This window comes from Erinaceus europaeus, chromosome 13, assembly GCF_950295315.1.
Source record: "Erinaceus europaeus chromosome 13, mEriEur2.1, whole genome shotgun sequence".
Lineage (NCBI taxonomy): Eukaryota > Metazoa > Chordata > Mammalia > Eulipotyphla > Erinaceidae > Erinaceus > Erinaceus europaeus.
In genome coordinates this window covers 4986849-5010651 of record NC_080174.1, presented here as the reverse complement: position 1 = coordinate 5010651, position 23803 = coordinate 4986849, and the positions used below count along the sequence as shown (strand labels likewise).

Sequence of the window (23803 nt, the reverse complement as noted above, 5' to 3'; positions counted from 1 at the left end):
CCAAGCAGGACCCTCTGGCTTGTCTCCGAGGCCCCGTGAACTCACAGTAGTAGAGCAGGAAGCAGAAGTTGGGCAGCGTGACGGTGAGCTGCAACCACCTCCAGTGAGGGATGGTGTAGGCCACGCCGGCCAGCACCAGGAGCCCCACCGTGAAGGCCACCTGGTAGAGGATGCCCACTGTCCTGCGGTAGCTCAGCCCAACAAACTCGGTGACTGCAGAGAGGAGCCCAATGGTCAACACGCGTCCTACGACCAGGGACTGGCTGTCCATCTCCGGAAACTGGACGGCCACTTCATAGATGCCACCCACATTCTAGAGCTCCCATTTTTTTAAGAAAGTCATTTATCCTAAAAGTCTTTATTTTATTTATTGAATAGAGAAATACTGAGAAGAAAACATAAAGAGAGGGAGAGGAAGAGAGACACCTGCAGCCCTGTATCACCGATCATGAAGGTTCCCTCCTGCAGGTGGGGACTGGGGGCTTGAACCCAGGTCCTTGTGTATTATAACGTGTGTGTTCTAGTAGGTGTGCCACTATCAGACCCCATATATTCTAGAGTTTTCTTTCTTTTCTTTTTCTTTTTCTCCTCTCCTCTTCTCTCCTCTCCTCTCCTCTCTTTTCTCCTCTCCTCTCCTCACCTCCTCTTCCCCCTCTCCTCCCTCCCCTCCCCTCCCCTACTTTCCTTCCTTCCTTCCTTCCTTCCTTCCTTCCTTCCTTCCTTTCTTTTTACCTCCAAGTTTATCACTGGGACTCAGTGCCAGCACTACAAATCCACTGCTCCTGGAGGCCATCTTTTTTTTCCATTTTCTTAGACAGGACAGAGAGAAATTGTGAGGACATAGAGAAGGAGAGAGAAACAGATGCTTGCAGACCTTCCTCACCACTTGTGAAGTGTCACCCCTGCTGGTGGGGGGTGGGGGCCTGAACCCGGATCCTTGCGCCGGTCCATGTGTTCAGCACTATGTGCACTTAACCGGTGCGCCACCACCCGGCCCATATTTTTGAGTTTCTGTCTCCATCTCAGTCTGAGAGGAGACTAGAATGCCGACCTCAAGAATGGCATCCAAATCCTCGAGTTTTCTCCATGTTCCTCTGAGAGAAGATTTCTGTGGGGATTACCTCAGTCTAGTTGTTGCTGGGGATTGAACTATGATTTCACAAACCCACATTAGATGGGAGTACGTCCTGCCAACAGGAGCACAGTGTCTGAAACAGACACTCACAGAAAAGACGGTTCTGATGCGGATGAAAGCATCTGGTCTCGAGCAAGAAGGCAGCGGTAATTCAAGATCTGACTAGACCGGACTGCCTGCTGGAATGAGACCTCAGATGATTTTTCTTCGTAAATATACACTTTAATCTGTCCCGCTCTCTTAAATGACTCCAGCACTGTCTTGACAACCCAGTCGGTGTGTGAATGGCTTGAAACCCATTAAAAGTCAACAAGTCTTAGCTTGCAAGAACTGATTTTTAGATTTTTCTGCAAATTTGCAAGCTGCTAAACCTATTGGTGTATTAAAGTCAGTTGTGGAATATTCTAAGTCAGGAAATACTATAAATCAGGGCTCTTTATTTTCCAAAGGCCAGTGAATCACTATCCCACAACACATGGTATAATTTTCAAACTGTTCCATGCTATGAGCCCAGTTCCACAGACATATAAAGTCTGTAACATATGGTTGAGGGAAGTGTCACATTTTTCTTATAGTTTAAAATAGCATATTTATTTATTTATTTATTATTACTTTATTTTTATTGAGGTGAATTAATGCTTTACAGTATAGTCACTGACATATACATGTGATTTCATTATGTTCCAGACCCCCACAGGTTTTTTTATTTAATTTTTTATTTTTTTAAATTTATAAAATGGAAATATTGACAAGACCATAGGATAAGAGGGGTACAATTCCACACAATTCCCACCACGGGAACTCCATATCCCATCCCCTCCCCTGATAGCTTCCCTAGTCTTTATCCCTCTGGGAGTATGGACCCAGGATCATTATGGGGTGCAGAAGGTGGAAGGTTTCTGAAGTGTCACATTTTAAAGACAGACAAGAGAAGTAGAAATGGGGAGAGAGAGAGAGAAAGAGAGAGAGAGAGAGAGGCCACAACACCAAAGCTGCCTTCAGTGAGGTGGGGTCAGGCTTGAACTTGGGTCGCACACCTGGCAAAGCAACACACATTATCAAGTGAGTTGTTTCCCAGCCTGGAACGCGAAGTATCCTCTGATTCGCAGAGGTTTTGTTTTTATGTTCATTTAAAGACTTCGACTACTTACATGCCAAATAGAAATTCATCCTAAAGAAAAAAGTATCTATATGTATCAAAGTATTTTAAAACAGAGAATAAGCTTAAAGCTTGCTTCTGAACGAATATCTGTCTTTGCTACTTGATTGTGGGGACTCCACCACTCTGGGCCAACTTTTTCTGACAGAAAGAGTGAGAGACAAGGGGGGGCCCGTGGTGATGCGCCTAGTTAAGCGCACAAATCACCAAGCACAAGGACTCAGGTTTGAGCCCCGGCTCCCCACCTGTTGGGGGTCCACCTCATGAGTGGTAAAGCAGGTTTTTAGGCGTCTATCTTCATTTCCCTCTCTGTCTCCCAATCCTCCCTCAGTTTCTCCTTGTCCTGTCTAATAAAACTAAGGAAGAAGAAAAAAAAAGAAAATGGCTACCAGTAGTAGTGGGTTTGTAGTGCAGGAAATGAGCCCCAGCGACAACTCTGGTGGCAATATGTATGGTTAGAGAGAGAGACCACAGGAGTGAGACTTCCTCCAAAGTGGGAGGCAGGAGAGAGAAAGAGGGAAAGAGAGAGAGAGAGAGAGAGACTTCATAGGAGTGAGACTTCCTCCAAAGTGGGAGGCAGGAGAGAGAAAGAGGGAAAGAGAGAGAGAGAGAGAGAGACTTCATAGGAGTGAGACTTCCTCCAAAGTGGGAGGCAGGAGAGAGAAAGAGGGAAAGAGAGAGAGAGAGAGAGAGACTTCATAGGAGTGAGACTTCCTCCAAAGTGGGAGGCAGGAGAGAGAGGGAAAGAGAGAGAGAGAGAGAGAGAGAGAGAGAGAGAGACAGACTTCATAGGAGTGAGACTTCCTCCAAAGTGGGAGGCAGGAGAGAGAGGGAAAGAGAGAGAGAGAGAGAGAGAGAGAGAGAGAGAGACAGACTTCATAGGAGTGAGACTTCCTCCAAAGTGGGAGGCAGGAGAGAGAGGGAAAGAGAGAGAGAGAGAGAGAGAGAGAGAGAGAGAGAGACAGACTTCATAGGAGTGAGACTTCCTCCAAAGTGGGAGGCAGGAGAGAGAGGGAAAGAGAGAGAGAGAGAGAGAGAGAGAGAGAGAGAGACTTCATAGGAGTGAGACTTCCTCCAAAGTGGGAGGCAGGAGAGAGAGGGAAAGAGAGAGAGAGAGAGAGAGAGAGAGAGACAGACTTCATAGGAGTGAGACTTCCTCCAAAGTGGGAGGCAGGAGAGAGAGGGAAAGAGAGAGAGAGAGAGAGAGAGAGAGAGAGAGAGACAGACTTCATAGGAGTGAGACTTCCTCCAAAGTGGGAGGCAGGAGAGAGAGGGAAAGAGAGAGAGAGAGAGAGAGAGAGAGAGAGAGAGAGAGAGACAGACTTCATAGGAGTGAGACTTCCTCCAAAGTGGGAGGCAGGAGAGAGAGGGAAAGAGAGAGAGAGAGAGAGAGAGAGAGAGAGAGAGACAGACTTCATAGGAGTGAGACTTCCTCCAAAGTGGGAGGCAGGAGAGAGAGGGAAAGAGAGAGAGAGAGAGAGAGAGAGAGAGAGAGACAGACTTCATAGGAGTGAGACTTCCTCCAAAGTGGGAGGCAGGAGAGAGAGGGAAAGAGAGAGAGAGAGAGAGAGAGAGAGAGAGAGAGAGACAGACTTCATAGGAGTGAGACTTCCTCCAAAGTGGGAGGCAGGAGAGAGAGGGAAAGAGAGAGAGAGAGAGAGAGAGAGAGAGAGAGAGAGACAGACTTCATAGGAGTGAGACTTCCTCCAAAGTGGGAGGCAGGAGAGAGAGGGAAAGAGAGAGAGAGAGAGAGAGAGAGAGACAGACTTCATAGGAGTGAGACTTCCTCCAAAGTGGGAGGCAGGAGAGAGAGGGAAAGAGAGAGAGAGAGAGAGAGAGAGAGAGAGAGAGAGACAGACTTCATAGGAGTGAGACTTCCTCCAAAGTGGGAGGCAGGAGAGAGAGGGAAAGAGAGAGAGAGAGAGAGAGAGAGAGAGAGAGAGAGAGAGACAGACTTCATAGGAGTGAGACTTCCTCCAAAGTGGGAGGCAGGAGAGAGAGGGAAAGAGAGAGAGAGAGAGAGAGAGAGAGAGAGAGAGACAGACTTCATAGGAGTGAGACTTCCTCCAAAGTGGGAGGCAGGAGAGAGAGGGAAAGAGAGAGAGAGAGAGAGAGAGAGAGAGAGAGAGACAGACTTCATAGGAGTGAGACTTCCTCCAAAGTGGGAGGCAGGAGAGAGAGGGAAAGAGAGAGAGAGAGAGAGAGAGAGAGAGACAGACTTCATAGGAGTGAGACTTCCTCCAAAGTGGGAGGCAGGAGAGAGAGGGAAAGAGAGAGAGAGAGAGAGAGAGAGAGAGAGAGAGAGACAGACTTCATAGGAGTGAGACTTCCTCCAAAGTGGGAGGCAGGAGAGAGAGGGAAAGAGAGAGAGAGAGAGAGAGAGAGAGAGAGAGAGAGACAGACTTCATAGGAGTGAGACTTCCTCCAAAGTGGGAGGCAGGAGAGAGAGGGAAAGAGAGAGAGAGAGAGAGAGAGAGAGAGAGAGACAGACTTCATAGGAGTGAGACTTCCTCCAAAGTGGGAGGCAGGAGAGAGAGGGAAAGAGAGAGAGAGAGAGAGAGAGAGAGAGAGAGAGAGACAGACTTCATAGGAGTGAGACTTCCTCCAAAGTGGGAGGCAGGAGAGAGAGGGAAAGAGAGAGAGAGAGAGAGAGAGAGAGAGAGAGAGAGACAGACTTCATAGGAGTGAGACTTCCTCCAAAGTGGGAGGCAGGAGAGAGAGGGAAAGAGAGAGAGAGAGAGAGAGAGAGAGAGACAGACTTCATAGGAGTGAGACTTCCTCCAAAGTGGGAGGCAGGAGAGAGAGGGAAAGAGAGAGAGAGAGAGAGAGAGAGAGAGAGAGAGAGACAGACTTCATAGGAGTGAGACTTCCTCCAAAGTGGGAGGCAGGAGAGAGAGGGAAAGAGAGAGAGAGAGAGAGAGAGAGAGAGAGAGAGAGAGACAGACTTCATAGGAGTGAGACTTCCTCCAAAGTGGGAGGCAGGAGAGAGAGGGAAAGAGAGAGAGAGAGAGAGAGAGAGAGAGAGACAGACTTCATAGGAGTGAGACTTCCTCCAAAGTGGGAGGCAGGAGAGAGAGGGAAAGAGAGAGAGAGAGAGAGAGAGAGAGAGAGAGAGAGAGAGACAGACTTCATAGGAGTGAGACTTCCTCCAAAGTGGGAGGCAGGAGAGAGAGGGAAAGAGAGAGAGAGAGAGAGAGAGAGAGAGACAGACTTCATAGGAGTGAGACTTCCTCCAAAGTGGGAGGCAGGAGAGAGAGGGAAAGAGAGAGAGAGAGAGAGAGAGAGAGAGAGAGAGACAGACTTCATAGGAGTGAGACTTCCTCCAAAGTGGGAGGCAGGAGAGAGAGGGAAAGAGAGAGAGAGAGAGAGAGAGAGAGAGAGACAGACTTCATAGGAGTGAGACTTCCTCCAAAGTGGGAGGCAGGAGAGAGAGGGAAAGAGAGAGAGAGAGAGAGAGAGAGAGAGAGACAGACTTCATAGGAGTGAGACTTCCTCCAAAGTGGGAGGCAGGAGAGAGAGGGAAAGAGAGAGAGAGAGAGAGAGAGAGAGAGAGAGACAGACTTCATAGGAGTGAGACTTCCTCCAAAGTGGGAGGCAGGAGAGAGAGGGAAAGAGAGAGAGAGAGAGAGAGAGAGAGAGAGACAGACTTCATAGGAGTGAGACTTCCTCCAAAGTGGGAGGCAGGAGAGAGAGGGAAAGAGAGAGAGAGGGAGGGAGAGAGACCACAGGAGTGAGACTTCCTCCAAAGTGGGAGGCAGGAGAGAGAGAGAGGGAAAGAGAGAGAGAGAGAGACAGACTTCATAGGAGTGAGACTTCCTCCAAAGTGGGAGGCAGGAGAGAGGGAAAGAGAGAGAGAGGGAGGGAGAGAGACCACAGGAGTGAGACTTCCTCCAAAGTGGGAGGCAGAAGAGAGAGAGACAGGACAGAGAGAGACAGAGAGAGAGAGAGACAGAGACAGAGAGAGAGGCTGACTTCCATCAAAGCCGGGCTGTGTCCTGGCACAGCTGCGTACCATCCAAGCGAGCTATTCTGCCCGTCCGAATGTCTCTTTCTCTGCACTTGGGGTCATGGTTGATGTCTGAAGGGCTGCAGAAAGATCTGGTTGAAGGGATTTCCAGAGTTCCTTTGACTCAGAAGGCACCAACTTCCCCACTCTGCAGTTACACTGAACCCCCTTTTCTGCAGAGCTGCCTTTGGGCCACACTGTCCCTTTTTCTAAGAGCTACCATCCTAAACATTCTTTAAAAGTCTACATGTTTCATTTAGGCCCCTGGTAACATGCCTGAAATGGACTCCCATCTTCTTCCCACCAGAAAATCCCTATTCTTGTCTGCTCTGTTCCTACATTTGGGTTCCTGTTTATTCATCATTGTGTCCTGCTTTATAGTTCTCTGCCTTTCACACACCAAGTCGCAGATGCTACTATGATGCCATCCTGACTTCCCTGGTCAGATGACCTCACCAGTGTGTCTGGAACCTCATCTGCCCAGAGCCCTGCCCCACTAGGGAGAGAGAGAAACAGGCTGGGGGTATGGAACAAACTGCCAATGTCCATGTCCAGCAGAGAAGCAGTTAAAGAAACCAGAACTCCCACGTTCTGCACCCCATAAAAGATCTTTGGTCCAGACTCCCAGAGGGATAAAGAATAGGGAAGCTTCCAATGGAGAGGATGGGGCATGGAACTCTGGTGGTGGGAACTGTTTAGAATTTTACCCCTGCTACCCTACAATCTTGTCTATTCTGAAATCACTACTAAAAAATTAAATATATATATTTAATTTAGTTTGTTATTGGGTAGAGACTGAGAAAAATTGAGAAGAAAAGGGAGAAATAAAAAGAGGAGACAGAGAGGTACCTGCAGCCCTGCTTCAGCACTCACGAAGCTTCCCCCTGCAGGTGGGGACCAGGGGCTTGAACCCAGGTCCCTGTGCATTGCAGTAGTTGTGTTCAACCAGGCATACCAGCCCTCCCCCTGCCCCCCCCCCGTCCACAGTGCAAACATGCTCACTCAGGATGTAGCCGATTAGCCAGCTGGCCTTGCTGACCAGCCCCTGGATCAGACGGAAGATGAGTGTCCATGTGTAGGAGGGCGAGAGGGCCACGAGGACCCCGGAAGAAGCATTAACGAGGATGGTGGCCAAGAGGCAGAGTTTCCGGCCAAACCTGAGAGGGGCCAAAGGCAGAGAAAGGGAAGGAGTTAGGGCAGACTCAGGAGGGAGAGGGGCCCTCATGGAAGCTAGACAAGGAGCAGCAGGAGGAGGGTTCCCCTGAACCTGAACGGTGCCACTGCAGGGGGGGTACTGGCTTCCAGGGGTGGGGTACAGGAGGGGTACTGGCTTCCAGTTGGGCTTCCTTTTGAGTGAGCAGGGTGGGGGCAGAGAGAAGAGACTCTCCCAGCGCACCTTGTGCGTCTGCCATCTTTATTCCCACCTCCTGAACAAATGGTCTTTAAAAAAGCTCTTTTTGTTCTTAATAATATGTCACAAGATTGCAGGACGACCCTCCCCACCCTCCTATCTCCTGAAGAGATCCACCAGAGTTCTCACGGATCTTACAAACAACTTGCTTGCTTCTGATTTTTTTTTTTCCAAGTTTATGTGAATTAGATCTACAGATTCCAGAGCTCTAGAGTGAAACCATCTGGCAGTTGCCTTTCATCTCTCTCTCTCTCTCTCTCTCTCTCTCTCTCTCTCCCCTCCTCTCCCTCTCCCTCTCTTTCTCTCTCTCTTTCCAAAGCACTTATCAGCTCTGGCTTATGGTGGTACGGGGAATTGAACCTGGGACTTGGGAGCCTCTGGTATGAGAGTCTCTTCGCATAACCATTGTGCTATCCACCCCCCATTTTTATCTCTCTGTTATTTTGGTGAGCATTGTCGCCTCCAGTTCTATTTTGTCTCAAAGGACACAAAACCATCTGTTTCAATTGCAGAGTAGTATTCGTGGAATATAGCACTCTTTTACCCAGTCATCTGTCGGTGGGCATGTGGGCTGTGTCCACTCACTGGCTGTTGTGAATAAAGCAGCTATGAACACAGGGGTGCACAGATGGTCTTGAGTGACCTCTCCCCCAGGACAGACTTTGCATTAGAGAAGACAGAACTCAGTGCTCAACTCAGTGACTCAACTTCACCCTGCATATTGTTTTTTTATTTTCAAATTTATTTAATTATCTTAAAATATTTTATTTGTTTGCTTCTTGGCTAGAGATAGAGATAAATCAAGAGGGAAGAGGGAGGTGAGTGAGATGGAAAGAGAGAAACTCCTGCAGCCCTGCTGCACTGCTCATGAAGCCCCCCACCCCCCACCCCCGCAGGTAGGCACCGGGGGCTTGAACCCGGGTCCTTGAGCCTGGTAATGTGTAATGTGGCTGCACCAGTGCCCAGCCTTTCAGATTTATTTTATTTATCTCAGATAAGACAGAGTCCAGGTAGGAGAAGCCGGAGCAGGAGATGGTGGGGTTCAAGGTGGGACCCTAAGGCATGAAATCCCTAAACTTTACCAGCTGAGCTAGGTCTCTGGCCCTTCCATCTTTGCTTTTGGACTTGGTGGTACTTTGGGGTTGGGGTGGGGAGCTCCGTGGAAGCTTCTCACACTGCTGTGGCCACTTCCCGTGTGGTCACCCTTCGCTGTGGTGACTTCCGGCTGGGCAGCTCTCACACGCCTTATTTAAAGACTTTGTTTCCATCCACTTAGGGATTTGGAGACTATCGGAAGACAGGGAGACACGGAAAACACGGAGACTGGGAGTTCACTTTGGGCTCAAGGCTTCCTGTCCTGCCGGTGAATCATCAACCCAGCCCCGGTGTCCTCATGTGGGAAAGGCTTCCACCAACCCAGGGCCTCATGCTGGCAAGAATTGTATTCTGTTACTGAATCACCTTCCTGGCTGTTCAGAATGGTTCACCAGGAGGTTAGGATGATGCAGTCACTTAGACACCTCACAGAAACACTGGTTCTCCAATTCCCTCAGCCCGCCCTCCCTGCCTTCTCCAAGGCAGCCTTCAGCATGTTCTAGCTGCATATGGTTTAGCGTGTTTTCTGTAAGGTTTTGTCTGTTTGTTTATTGTTACACACGAGGGAGAATTTTACATGAGCCAGAGAAGAGAGAGAAACCAGAGTAGCACTCTGGTGCCTGCGGTGCTGGGGATTGAACCAGGAACCTTACACATGCAAGCCCAGTGCTCTGCCGATGGTGCTATCTCCCCAGCTGTTCTCAGTGACAAGCTTCTCACAGGGACCTCCTGTGATCTTTACAGCTCAGACAAATCAGCTTTAAGGACATAATCTGATGGTTCTTCATAGATGACAGCTGGTCTTATGGACTGACAGAGTTTGTTTAAACTGACAGGGACCCAGAGGCCATACAGACTCCTTATTAAATGTCAGTAGACGTGGCTCCCAGGTCAGATTAATGTGGTCCAGCTAATTAGGTGATATTTTAATTTAAGGAGCCACTCTGCGGTAATCCAGTTCTCAAGTCCCACACTCTCCTCTAGTGCTATCCTCCCAGGTATTTCTCAAGGAGTGTGACAGTCCCAGTCTCCTAAGAATGTTTGCACCTGAATGTCTTAACTCTCATTGGCTCTAATCCTATACTTACTGAACTTGGGTGTTACAAGCTGCAGATGTGGGCACATTTGCTCTCTCTCTATCGCTATCTCTCTCTGTCTCTCTCTATCTCTCCCCCTCTTTCTCTCTCCATCTCTCCCTCTCTCTCCTAGGTGAGCACTGGAGATGTAAGAGCTCTGAGGGGCTTTTCTCTCTCTGTCTCTGTCTCTCTCTTCCTCTCCCTGTCTTAGCCTAACATGTTAATATTCTCAATTTTCTTGAATAAAAGTTTAAAATTCTTGAAAATCATGCTCTCTTCTCAGTTCTTCATTGAGATTACGCATGACGGACTTTTAAATGTTGGGGAGACAAACTCAGCCAGTTAGCTCCCCCCATACATTATCATCTTGTAAACCACTAATAAAAATCACGCACACGCACACTGTAATGGGAGGGGGAGGCCGGGCTTGGGGCAGGAGGGCAGCCAGAGGGAAGGTGCTCCCCTATGGGGGCCAGGGGACTGGACTCTGGAGGACTCTGGACCAACACTCCATGTCCCTCAGGACCTCAGGGACCTCCCCAAACAAGTCAGCTTGGCTCTGTGGCAACAAAAACTAAAGCCAGTGACCTCCCTCTGCCCCTAGCAAGCCTCCTGGTAGGGTCCCAGGAAGAGCTTAGATTGGGATAAGCCGCAAGAACAGGAGGGGTGCAGGGCAGGGGAGGGCAGGGGAGGGCTGAGGGAAGGACGCCCTTTGTCCCCTGTCCAGGTGCTCTGGGCCCCACTGCTATGAGGACAGATGCCCCCAGGGCCGTGAGCAGCTCACGGACATTATTAATCTTTAACCCCTTAGTGAGTTTTGTGGTGTCAGGCAGTCAAAGGTGATGGTCTATTTACATCTGATATTCTATTCGCAGGCTCGCGTTCCCCTCGCTTAATACTGGGGACGGCAGGCTAGAGGGGTAGCTCACCGAGTAAGGGCACAGGCCGTCTTCTCTTGGCCGGGGCTCAAGTCCTAACACTACATGAGAGTGCCGTGACTCTGAAGGAAACTCTAGTGCTGTGATCTGTCTCCCTTTTCTTCTTTCTTTTTAAAGGATTGATTAGTTAATCAATGAGAGAAGGAGGGAGAGAGGGAGAGAGAGGGAGAGGGAGAGAGAGAGAGAACCAGAGCATCACTCTGGCACATGCAATGCTGGAAACTGAACTCAGGACCTCATGTCTGAGAGTCTAACGCTTTATCTACTGTGCCCTCCCTGACCCCCTCCCTCTTTGCCGTTTCTGTCTTTCTAGCTGAGTGACAAAAGAAAAAAGTCTGGGAGCAGTGAAATTGAAGCCCCAGTTCTACAAACTATAATATGTATTTGAGAAGGGCCAGAAATACTTGTTTGAGAAGTATAAATATGTTTTTATGCTGCCCAGAGATATGAATTGTCTGTGTGTGTGATTGTGCCCCGTGGAGAAACCATGTTTGCAGCTCTGTGGAGAGTGTCTTAGCTCTGAGCCACTCTCTCACTGGGTGGCTAGAGATTAAAGACAGTGAAGAAACCATCCAAACACAAGGCTTGGTGCACAGGACGCTTACAATAAACACTTGGAATGTGCTCTGATGGCCAAGTTAAAAACGCATTTACGGGGCCCGGGTGGTAGCGCAGCGGGTTAAGCGCACGTGGTGCAAAGCACAAGGACCGGCATAAGGATCCCGGTACGAGCCCCCGGCTCCCCACCTGCAGGGGAGTCGCTTCCCAGGCGGTGAAGCAGGTCTGCAGGTGTCTTTCTTTCTCTCCCCCTCTCTGTCTTCCCCTCCTCTCTCCATTTCTCTCTGTCCTGTCCAACAACAACAACATTAATAATAACCACAAAAATGATAAAAAAAAAACAAGGGCAACAAAAAAGGAAAAAAAATGGCCTCCAGGAGCAGTGGATTGGTGGTACAGGCACTGAGCCCCGGCAATAACCCTGGAGGCAAAAAAAATGCATTTACTTATTTTGGATAGAGACAGAGAGAAAGGGTACGTGAAGGAGAGAAGGAGAGAGATACTGTAGCACTGCTTCACCACTCAGGAAGCTTCCCCCTACAGGTGGGGATCTAGGGCTCGAACCCGGGGTCCTTGTGCACTGTAACATGTGCGCTCCACCAGGTGCGCCACCGTCCACTCCCCGCATCTTTCTCTGAGGAGCTGGGAGGTGACTCAGCAGAGCACCTGGCTGGGCGCACCCCTCGCTCCTCACGCAAAGCAAGAACAACAGAAACCCAGCAGAGGCGCTGGGGAGGGTACACCCAGTGGAGTGCACAAGTCACCAAGAGCGGAACCCAGGGTTCAAGGCCCCCGTCTCCACCTGCAGGGGAAGAACTTCATTCGCAGTGAAGCGGGCCTGTGGGTGCCTTCCATTCTCTCTCCCTCTCTGTCTCCACCCCCTCTCAATTTATTTCTCTGTCCTAATGAATCAATTAATTAATAATACAAAAACAGAACATTCTCCCAAGATGGTGGACCAGAGCTCTGTTCTCTCTCTCTAAAAACTATAAAGTGTGTTTAGGGTGGGAAGATAGCATCATGGTTATGCAAAGAGACTCTTATGCCTGAGGCTCTGAAGTCCCAGGTTCAATCCCCTGCACCACCATAAACCAGAGCTGAACAGGGCTCTGGTAAAAAAAAAAAAAAAAGAAAAGAAAGAAAAAGTGTGTATTAAGAAAAGAAGAGATCAGCCGGGAGTGCACCCAGTTGAACACACACACATCACGATGAGCAAAGACCCAGGTTCGAGCCTCCGCTCGCCAGCAGCAGTGGGGGAACTTCCTAAGTTGTGAAGCAGTGCTGCAGGTGTCTCTCTATCGCTCCCTTGCCTCTCAACTTCTCTCCTATTAAATAAAACAGAAACAAAAAAAGGGGAGGGGGGAATGGCCACCGGGAGCACTGGGTTCATAGTGCCTGCACCTTGGTTGCGATATATAAAAATAAAAAAAAGAAAGAAAGAAATCCATGTCCCCTGTAGCTGTCTCTCTCTGGGTAGCAGGATTAAGAGGTTTTAGTCTTTTGCTTGCTTTTCTGTATTATTGTATAATTAATTACACATTGCTCTTAAAGTCAGAAGTGCAGTAACTGTTTCCATTCACCATTTCTCCCCAAAGTGTTTCACAGATAAAGAGTAGGAAACAGCATCACCAGGGTTTGGGAAGGTGCCACTGCCACTGCCTTGTGGTCTTGGTCCTGGACTTGTGTGACATGTTGGTTTTCATGCCTTGATTTCACTGTGTTGGCTCACTCCCTCACTCAGATAGGTAGGTGGTGATAGACCACAGCACTGGGGCTTCCCCTGCCTCGTTCCACGGCACCTCCCGGGCTGTGCTGGGCTCAAATCCAAGCCGCATGTGCGTTCTCCTTGGTGAGCTAATGCTCTGCTCAACTCTGGGCAGAGTTGGTGGTGCTGGGAATCGAACTTGGGACCTTTGATATGCAAGTCCTGGTGCTAATACTCTACTTTCTCCCTGTCCCTGAATTGCACATTTAAATAGAACATTAGACTTAAGATTCCCAGGAAAGGAAGACTCTCATTACTGGAAACATTTCTAGTGAAGGTTAAAGATTTTTTTTCCTTTTTTAAAAATTGTAAACATCTTTTATTATTTATTTTGGCTAGAGACAGAGAGAAGTTGAGAGGAGAGGGGGGTACAGAAAGGGGGAGAGAAAGAGAGACACCTTCAGCCTTGCTTCACCGCTGTAAAAGCTTCTTCCCTGCAGGTGGGCATCAGGGACTTGAACCCAGGTCCTTATGCAATGTAATGTGTGCGCTCAGGCAAGTGGACCACCACCCGGCCCCTCTATTTAAGATTTTATTGCTAGTGCATTAAAGGTATTGTCTGTCACAATAAATAAATTTTGAAAAGCAAAGCAAAAAAAAAAAAAAAAGAAAAATGTCCCTTTCTCTCTTAAGAAAGCATAAGAATACCTAGCAGTGTCTTCACGGTGACGCTGGGGTTCTAAGGACATGAGCCCCCCGACAGGACAGTGGTGGCGTGCTTCTGTGGACTGGCTGGTCTCTCCTGGCCTCCAGGGACAGAAGAGGCAGCAGGTAGCTCTGTCCCTCCCCGAGAAGGACACCAGCCCTCTCAGCAGCTTTTATCTTGATGTCCTGCGTGTGGCCACACCTGCCCCGGGGTGACTCACCCAGCCCTAGGTGAGTCAGATGCTCTGGGCTGAGGACAGCCGTGGAGTCTACACCAGCAGGGCTGCAGGATGGACAGGCAGAGGGCAGAACGGAGTGACTCACAAATTAACAGAACAGACAGGGTTATCCATTGCCGGCCCCTCTGGTCCCCAGCCCCAGGTGTTAAGTGTTGACAGATGGGTGAACACTCTCCAGGACCCCAGCGAGTGGAGGCAGTAGAGACAGTGTCTTGACTGCTAGCACAGCACGGAGGGAGCCCTGTGCCCCCCACACCCACAGCCCTCCCACCCCCCCCCCATCTACCCACCTGTCCGCCAGGAAGCCGATGACCATGGAGCCAATGAAGAAGCCCATGTTCACAGCCGACTGGAACAGGTCGAGCATCCAGGCATTGGCACACACCAGGTCAAACTGCCCAGGGTGAGGAGAGCAGAAGAGAGAGCCGGTGAGCTGGCAGCCCGGCAGACTCAGCCCAGGTGTTTCTGCTGGAAACCGGCTGTGGGGTGGGGGGGCAGGGCTAAGTGCCAGCAAGCTGGGTTCTTTCTCTGCTTACAAACCAAATGAAAGGGGGCTGGGTGGTGGTGCACCTGGTTAAGCGCAGGTGTTACCATGCATGAGGACCCGGGTTCAAGCCCCTGCTCCCCACCTACAAGGGAGAAGCTTCTAGAACGTGGAAGTAGTACTGACCTCTCTCTCTCTCTCTCTCTCTCTCTCTCTCTCGCCCTTTCTCCATCTACTCTTCCTTCTCAATTTCTCTCCTATCAAATGAAAAATAAAGTTAAAAATATTAAACAAAGAAAGGCGGAATGAAAGATAACTGATTTTTGAAGCATGCCGGGGACAAAGCCGGGGGCTGCTATCACTCAAGTCCTGGGTATTATCTGCCCAATCCGTGTTTTCTTTTTTAAAAACTCTTTTTCTTCTTCTTTAAAGATTTGCTTAAAAAAACTGAGAAATGTGATGCATGTACAAACTATTGTATTTACTGTTGAATGTAAAACGTTCATTCCCTAATAAAGAAATAATAATAAAAAATTTGCTAAGGGGGTGGACTGGGAGTTGGCACAGCAGATAGATCACTTGGGCTTGTGAGCAAGGGGTTCCTGAACTGGCAGATGCCACAGTGATGGTCTCTGGTTCTCTCTCTTATAAATAAATAATATATTTAAAAAATTTGCCACCAGAGTTATTGCTGGGCTAGAAGCCCACCATTCCTGGGACCACTTTTCCTCTTTCTCTTCCTTCCTTCCTCTCTCCATCTCTTTCTTATTTTTTCTCCTCTGTTCTTTTTGTTAGAGACAGAGAAGTCAAGGGAGAGAGACACCTACAGACCTGCCTCAGTGCTGTGAAGCTTCCTCCCTGCAGGTGAGGGGCGGGGACTTGAACCCGGGGCCTTGCGCCTGGTGACATGTGCGCTCTGTGGGTGTGCCACCGCCCGGCGCCTTCTGTCCCCCATTCGCTCTTAGGTTCCAGCTCCCAGCGGGAGCACGGCCCTGCTCACTAAGGCCCGACTCTCCACAGGCCTGAAGTGAGGACAGTGGGGAGCACCCGGGACAGGGCCGGCCGCCCAGGGGGAGGTGACCCCACGGCATCTGCCCCACCCCACCCCACACCCAGTCGCCCGCCACTCACCTCGGTGACGATGGAGGAGCCCGGCGTGTCGTACACCCAGCCGTGCAGGCAGGGCCCGAACGGCAGGCGGCTCCCGTTGGGGGCCAGGCCGGCCAGGGGGTCCCCGCAGCCCAGGCTGCGGTTCCAGTCCACGTCGTAGGTGTGGCACGGCCCCAGCGCCCCCAGGCCGGGCAGCGTCCAGTTAAGCCCCTCGGCCGGGCTCCAGCCGCAGCGCCTGGCCAGCTCGTCCAGCCCGGGGCTCCGGCAGCGGTGGGGGGGCGTGGAGGCCAGGAAGACGATGCCCACGTAGATGGGGGCGAAGAGCGCCGACACCAGGCTCAGGAGCAGGAAGGCCTGCTTCTGGAACCTTCCGAACTCCCCCACCTGCCCCAGGACCTGGTCCACGCTGGCCATGCTTCCCTGGTCTGGGGCAGCGGCTCAGGATGGGCAGAGGTCGACGGACGGTGGACAGCAGCTGGGCCTGGGGCAGCAACTCAGGGTAGTGGAGAGCGGTGGTCGGCGGACGGCGGCTGGGTTTGGGGCAGAGGCTCAGGGCAGGCAGAGAACGGTGGAAGGTGGGTGAACCGTAGCTGGTCCCGCTCAGCGCCTGCTCTGAACAGGAGCCAAAGTGTGAGCAAGTTGCCAGAGCTCAGAGCAGCCTTTGCTCCCAGCCTCCAGCCTCCTCCTGTGGGCCTGTGCCTGAGGCAGGAGATGCCACCTCCCCCTGTCCTAACCCCCACCTGCCCTCTCCTGGAGCGTGACCACCCGCCTGTCCAGGGAAATGAGCCCGGTCTGTGTAGCCCAGGTGAGGAACCTGAACCCCAGCCTCTGTGCACACCTACCAGCTAATCTCGCCCTGGAACCCCTGGGGCCAGGAAATGAATCTGCTCCTATCTGCCCCCCTGGGCCTGAAGGGTGCAGTGGGGGCCAGACACGTGGCCAGATGTGACTCGAACTCTGCAAACAGGGCGCCCAGCCAGTCCCCGCTGGGTCTGCATGCTTTGATGTCCTCCCTGGCTTCAGGGCTCTGTTTTGCAAAGAATGCTGAGCTGGGCCTGGCTGCCTCCTCACCCTGAGGGTCCCTGGACTGTTGCCCAAGGGGAGGGAGGGAGAGTCAGCAGTACTCCCCCAGCCCCCCATTGATGATGTTTGACAGTTTCTTACCTGGTCAGGGTTGTCACTTCAGGAGTGTGCTGGGTTCATACAGATGCAAAGGATGAGGCCAATTCATTCATTCATTCATTCATTCATTCATTCATTCATTCTCTCTAGAGAGGGATTATCTCCTTTCTTTTTGCTGAGTTTTTTTTTTTTAGATATTTTAAAAATTATTTATTTAATTTGATAAGACAGAGAAATTGAAAGGGACGGAGGAACGGAAAGAGGAAGACAGACACACAGAGAGACACTTGTAAACCTGCTTCACTGTTTCTGAGGCTTCCTTCCTGTGGGTGGGCACAGGGGGCTTGAACCTGGGTCCTTGTGCATGGCAATATGCTCTTAAGATATTCCTAAGAGGGAGTCGGGTGGTAGCGCAGCGGGTTAAGCGCACATGGCGCGAAATCCCTGCAGGGGAGTCGCTTCACAGGCTGTAAAGCAGGTCTGCAGGTGTCTGTCTTTCTCTCCCTCAACGATGACATCAATAACAACAATAATAACTACAACCGTAAAACAATAAGGGCACCAAAAGGGAATAAATAAATTAAAAAAAAAATTTCTAAGATGTGCTCTCTCTCTGGGGAGAGAGCTCCATGGGTCTGCCGGGAATACTTGGCCCATCACACAGCTCTCAGACTCAGGGCATGGAGGTCTTCAGTCTGCTCTTCAGGGATGACTGTCCTTCCCTCTGCCCTAGGGGACAGAGGGCAGTGGGGCCAGCCTCTGCCTTTGTCAAATGGGGCGTTTCTCTGATGTCACACTCCAGCTCACATGGGAGTGAGGTGGGGAAACTGAGGCTCTCCTGGTTTCTTTCTCCTAAGACACACACCTGCAGTGGCTTTGATCTTAGCTCCACCACCTCCACCCTGTCTCTTTCTGACCTCCGTGCCAAGGGCAGAACTGCAAGGTGGGGCAGTGTCACCCCCTGTGACAGTGTGACAGACGGGCAGCAGGCGGGGGGGAGCTGTGCTGCTGAGGTTGGTTCTGCCCCAAGAAGCCTTGGAGACTCGCTGCCTGGGACTTCTCTCCCGTCTCCCCTGAACATTGGGGGGTGGGTGGTGGGGAAAGAAGCGAGTCCTCCTGTTTTTCAGATAAAGTTGTTTAGGATGGATACAAACAAAAAACACTAATACAAAAACAAAGCACACAGACAAAACAAAAATGCATCAAGACAATGCCTGAGGCTCCAAGGTCCTAGGTTCAATCCCCAGCACCACCATCAACCAGAGCTGAACAGGGCTTTTGGTAAAAAAACAAACAAACAAACAAAAAAGACTAAAACCAAAACCAACCAACCAACCAAACAAACAAAAACCCCCACAGAAACAAAACAAGAATGAATCAGGATTACTCATGAATTTCTGAGGTCCCAGGTTCAATGCCAGGCACTTCCATAAGCCAGAGTCACAAAGTGGTCTGTCATAAAAAGTAAAAAGAAATGAATGAGTGAATCAGAAACTAAGTCAGGGCCTGCTCCCACAGCTTCCCTACCCAACAGAAGTGCCCTGGGAGTGAAAGAGATAAGAGGAGTCAGAGCCCCACTCCATACAGGGACAAGGAACCTGGAGTCCCTGATCCTACCTCTCCTGTCTCAAGACTTCAGATCTTTTTTTCTTGTTTGTCTGTTTTATTTTTAATTTTTTATTAGTGATTTAATAATGATCAACAAGATTGTAGCATAAGAGGGATACAACTCCACACAGCTCCTACCACCAGAGTTCCATATCCCACCCCCTCCATTAGAAACTTCCCTATTCTTTATCCTTTTGGGAACACAGGCCCAGGATCATTATGGGGGGCAGAAGGTGGAAGGGCTGGCTTCTGTAATTGTTTATCCACTGGACATGGGCGTTGACAGGTGGATCCACACCCCTAGCCTCTCTCTATCTTTCCTTAGTGAGGCAGACCTCTGGGGAAGTGAGGTTCTGGGAACATTAGTGAGGTTGTCTGCCCAGGGGAGTCAGGATGGTGTCATAGTAGCATCTGCAACTTGATGGCTGGAAGGCAGTAAGATATAAAGCAGGATAGATTGTTTAATAAGCGGCACCCTAAAGGTAGGAATAGAGCAGATGAAATTAGGGGGTCTTCATTTGGGAAGAGGCTAAGAAGTCTCTTTTAGGTCTGTTTCAAGGGGCCCATGACTTTAGTAATTTTTGCCTGAGCCTGACAGCTAACATGCAGGTGGTCTAAAAATACTGTCTGGGAAGATGGAGTCAGAGTTGAGAAACGGGCTGGAAGGCTGGGTTAGGGTAGAGAGTAGCTCCCAGCTACAAGGGAGGCATCTTTCTGAGCCAGAGGGCAGTGGGTGAGAAGGCGAGCCAGGCTGCTGGTCAGGCCAGGTTGTGAAACTCCACAAGGTTTCTCCTCAGACACTGGACAAGGAGCAGGTAGGTGTTCAGATTCCTCACACTCGGGGGGCCAGGCTCAAGGCACGTAGCCTGAGCACCACCAGCATGTGGGGAGGGTCTCTGAATTCTGGGGGCCAGGGAGCTGGGTGAGGGAGCCCATGCCAGGTTGTTTACCCCAGAAAGAGTGACACAGAACTGGGGAGGGCTGCCAGGAGGTGGCACACCGGGCCCAGCACACAGGTTGGCATGTCCAGAGACTGGGGATTGAGGTCCAGCTTCCCACCTGGGGGGAGCTTCCGAACTGGTGCATCAGACCTGCAGGATTCTTTCTCTCTCTTTCCCTCCCCTCTCAGTGTCTTTGTCTCTATCCAATAAACAGTAAGCAAATTAAAAAAAAAATTAGAATGATCTTTAAAAGAAAACACTGCAGGTATCTCCCTCTCTCTTTTTTATTTTTATTTATTATTGGATAGACAGAGAGAGATAAAGAAGGGAGGAGGAGAGAGAGAGGGAGAAAGAGAGAGAGAGAGAGACAGGGAGAGAGAGAGACCTGCAGACCTGCTTTACCACTCATGAAGCTTTTTCCCTACCAGGGGCTTGAACCTGGGTCCTTGTGTACTGTAACATGTGCGCTCAACCTGTTGTGCCACCACCCATCCCCCCATCTTTCTCTTCCTGAAGAAGTTGTATCAGAGCAGTGAGTCCTCCTGAGGATAATAATAATTATTATTATAATGATTAATAATGAAAACTTCTCAGGCCTGTTGAAGGTAAAGTTCACACACAAACTTGACACATAACACACACCAATATTTCTGTGTGTATTTCTCTTAAGCCTGGATGTTGGAATGAACCTGGATGGGGTCAGGGGAGGCTCACTCCCTCCCTCCAGGTGGTACCTTCTTTGTCCTCTACCCACCTTGCCACGTGCTTCAGCCTGAATTTCAAACACTTAAGACACTGGGACCTCACAGGCTGCAGGGCAGCCAGCCAACTAGTTACAGGGCTTCCTTCCTCAGAGATGTTAAAAGGGGTCTGAATTGTAAAGAAACTGGCTTGGGGGCCAGATGGTGGTGCACCTGGTTAAGCACACACACATGACAGTGCACAAGGACCAGGGTTCAAGCCCCTGATCCCCACCTGTAGGGAAAAGTTTCGTGAGTGGTGAAGCAGGGCTATAGGTCTCTCTCTCTCTCTCTTCATCCCTTTTCCACTCTCTCCACCTTCCCTCTCAATTTCTCTCTGTCCCATCTAATCAAATAAAGTTTAAAAAATCTTTTAAATCAATCGGTCTGAGCCCATCTATCTAAAACAGGGGAATTAGTTAAAAGCTGGATACAGCTCATCTGCTCATAAGACGTTGCAAACACAGAATCCAGCATCTCTGCCAGGAGAGGAGACCGGAGACATACACTGGGACTAGGAGATAGCTCAGCTGACAGAGTGAATGTCCTTCACGTGTGAGACCTGGAGTGAGACCTCCCGGCTCTTCATGGGAGCACCATGGATGATGGAGGGACCGTGCTGGGGGGTTTCTCTCTACTCTGCCTCTTTCTGTCGGTCTCAAGAAAAAGTGTGAGATTCCAAGGTATCATTGCACCCACCACCAAAATTCTGTGTCCCCATCCTCCTAAAGATAGCCACCATAATTCTCAGAACATTTAAAAAAGTTTGATTGTGTGTGTGTGTGTGTGTGTGTGTGTGTGTGTGTGTGTGTGTGTGTGTGTGTGCAAGTCCATGTGTATCAGTTGTCTAGATTCCACATGGGAGTAAGACCATCTGGTAGTCAGTTGACTTTCATCTCTTTAGCTACTATGCTAGGCATCATCACCTCCATTTTTCCTGAAGGACACAATATCAACTTTTACCAGAGCACTGCTCAGCTCTGGCTTATGGTGGTGCAGGGAATTGAACCTGTGACTTTGGAACCTCAGGCATGGTGGTCTCTTTGCATAACCATTATGCTGTCTACTCCTGCCCAATACCATCTTTTTGATGGCAGAGTAGATTTGTTAGGTTTGTTAGTAAAGTGTTCGAGTTCTGAGGCATAAAATAAGTCAAGCAGAGTCAGGAGAGCAGGTAAAGGAAAGCTTCTAATGAGGTAAGAGGAGTCAGCTGGGGCAACTCTCCAAGGTCGGTTAGGGGGCCTGGAGTGGAGGGTCAACCCACAGTGGGCTGGGGTATTTTATATTTTCCAGGACTTGTTTGCTTTTGGCCTGGAGGCCCTTGGAAGTCGATATTGTCCCAAGTTTTATGGCCCAACTCTAGTTGGAAATGTCCAGTGGGGTCCTTTCAGTCTGGGCATCAGCATTGTTCCAATTCTGGTTGAAGACATTTGATGGAGGCAGGGTGAATTCCTGTGTGGAGAGGGGTTCACTTTTTCCCTTTTCAGCAAGATATCTCTTCCTTTGAGATTAGGGAGGTCAGGTCTCTGCATATTTCCTTCAACTATTCCATGGAATATTTATCCTGTAATTTCTTTTCTTCTTTTATTTATTTATTTATTTATTTATTCCCTTTTGTTGCCCTTGTTTTATTGTTGTTGTTATTGTTGTTGTTGGATGGGACAGAGAGAGATGGAGAGAGGAGGGAAGACAGACACCTGCAGACCTGCTTCACCGCCTGAGAAGCGACAACCCTGCAGGTGGGGAGCCGGGGGCTCGGATCAGGATCCTTACGCCAGACCTTGCCCTTTGCGCCATGTGTGCTTAACCCGCTGCGCTACCTACCGCCCACCTCCCTATCCCGTAATTTCTTTAGCCAGTCAGCTGCTGACGGGCATCTAGGCTGCTTCCACTCTGGCTGTTGTGAACAGTGCAGCTATGAACACAGGGTGCCTACGTCTCTTCTAATTCGTGTTTTAATGTCTTTTGGATAAATGTGTTGCTGGGTCATAAGGTGATTCCATTTTTATTTGTTTAAGGACCCACACAGCCTTCCACAGGGGCTGCCCCAGTCTGCATCCCCACCAGCAGTGGGGCAGAGTTCCCTTTTCTCCACCACCTCACCAACACTTATCATTTTCTGGCTTGTTGATGAGGCCATCTTCTCATGTTTATTTATTTAGGCCATTTTCATTTGAAAACCTCTCCACACCAGGAGGGTGGGGACACAGAGCCGTGGTGGTGGTTATCGCATGGAAATAGATCCTGTCATCTTGCAATCTGTAATCCACGAGTAATCACAAAGAAAAAGATTTGAAAGAAAATGAGCAGGATACGGAAAGAGGACGATAAACAAACTCAGGGTGTGTCTACCGTGAAGCGTCCAGGATGCATGAGGAAGCCCCCCCCCCCCCCCCCCCCCAGAAATCCTACGTAACGGCATAGGCACAGAAAAATCAACAGCTTTGCTTGTCTCAACATACAGATAACGACAGGTATTAAGAGAAAGGGCATTTCAAGAAAGAGAGACAAGGAGTGGCAGATAGGAAAAGTTTAGAATTTTTAAGGGGAGAAGACAGCTAGAGGTAAGAGACATGGCCTCAGCCCTGAGGTAATTGCTGGGGCAGAACATTAGAAAATGAAGCTTTAGCCAGGCTGACAGAATTGTGACTGTTGAGAGCTAGGCCGGTGAAAAGCCCCAGGTTGAAGACAGGGACTCCCATTCTACCAGGACCAGGATCGGAAACATTTGTCACCAGGAACCTTGTTTTTATAGCTTCACTGAAAGGGAAGTGAATCTGGACAACACCAGAGGGAGCCAGGCACGGTTTCTCTTATCTGAGAGGGAAAAGGAAAAAAGAAGGAAAGAGACCTGGAAGTCGTAGAATGGTGTAGGGACGAAGGCAGGACTGTTGGAAAAATGGGGAAAATCTATCTGTATCTGCCTACCTGTAGATACACAGTTACAGATACAGATTATACAGATCTAGAGAGACAGTTACAGAACTGTTATAGACAGTTACAGACAGTTATAGAACGTGTCTGTGACCTTGGGAGAACCACTGTAGTTTCCAACGGAGGGGACGGGACACAGGACTCTGGTGGTGGGGACAGTGTAGAGTTGTCTCCCTGTGATCTTACAATTTTTTAAAAAAAATTTTCTCTCTTATATATTTTTTAAAATACAACTTTTTAAATCACTAAGAAAAAAGAGAAAAAGAAAGAAGGAAGGAAGGAAGGAAGGAAGGGAGGGAGGGAGGGAGGGAGGGAGGAAGGAAGGAAGGAAGGAAGGAAGGAAGGAAGGAAGGTCTCTACCTCAGAATGCAAGTCTCAGACTGGCTGTCTCTCAGAGCCAGGTGAAGACTGGTCCTGGGTTTGAGACCCTGCTGGACTTGAGTCCTAAATATTGCTCCCTAATCAGCTCCCACAAGTTCTCCGCTTTACCTGTGACCCAGGTAGCAGAGCTGGGGCTCATCTGGGAAGACGGTGCTATTCCTCAAGCGCGTCTCAGGAAGCACGTGTGCTTGCTTTGCTCCTGGCTTTCCACCTTGGGGCAGGTCACACCTGTCCCAGAGCCCTTAGACTCTGGCTCCAGCCCTTCAGCAAGCTCTGAGTACAGAATGGACACCTTGCTGCCCTCCTCCAGTCTGAGGTGCTCAGTGTGAGTGATCCCAGAGTCCCTGGAGCTTGTCCACTTGGCTGGACTGTTTTCTCCAAGAGACTTGGGTTTGAAAACAAGAAAGAATCTCTCCTGTCAGATTTCCAGATTAAGACAAAAAAAAAAAAAATCTC

General features: G+C 49.7%; 1 protein-coding gene across 1 annotated transcript in view; it reads right to left on the bottom strand.

The window, feature by feature from the left end:
- The window catches only part of LOC103125407 (solute carrier family 22 member 2), a 40743-nt gene extending 24443 nt beyond the window's left edge, over positions 1–16300 (bottom strand). The window contains exons 1-4 of the mRNA XM_060205118.1: positions 15643–16300; positions 14318–14421; positions 7303–7457; positions 12–213 (exon numbers count right to left, since the gene is read on the bottom strand). Of these exons, the coding sequence (XP_060061101.1) occupies positions 12–213; positions 7303–7457; positions 14318–14421; positions 15643–16035 (854 nt within the window). The 5' untranslated portion in view covers positions 16036–16300. The remainder of the gene's footprint in view (positions 1–11; positions 214–7302; positions 7458–14317; positions 14422–15642) is intronic.
- Between the last annotated feature and the right edge of the window lie 7503 nt (positions 16301–23803).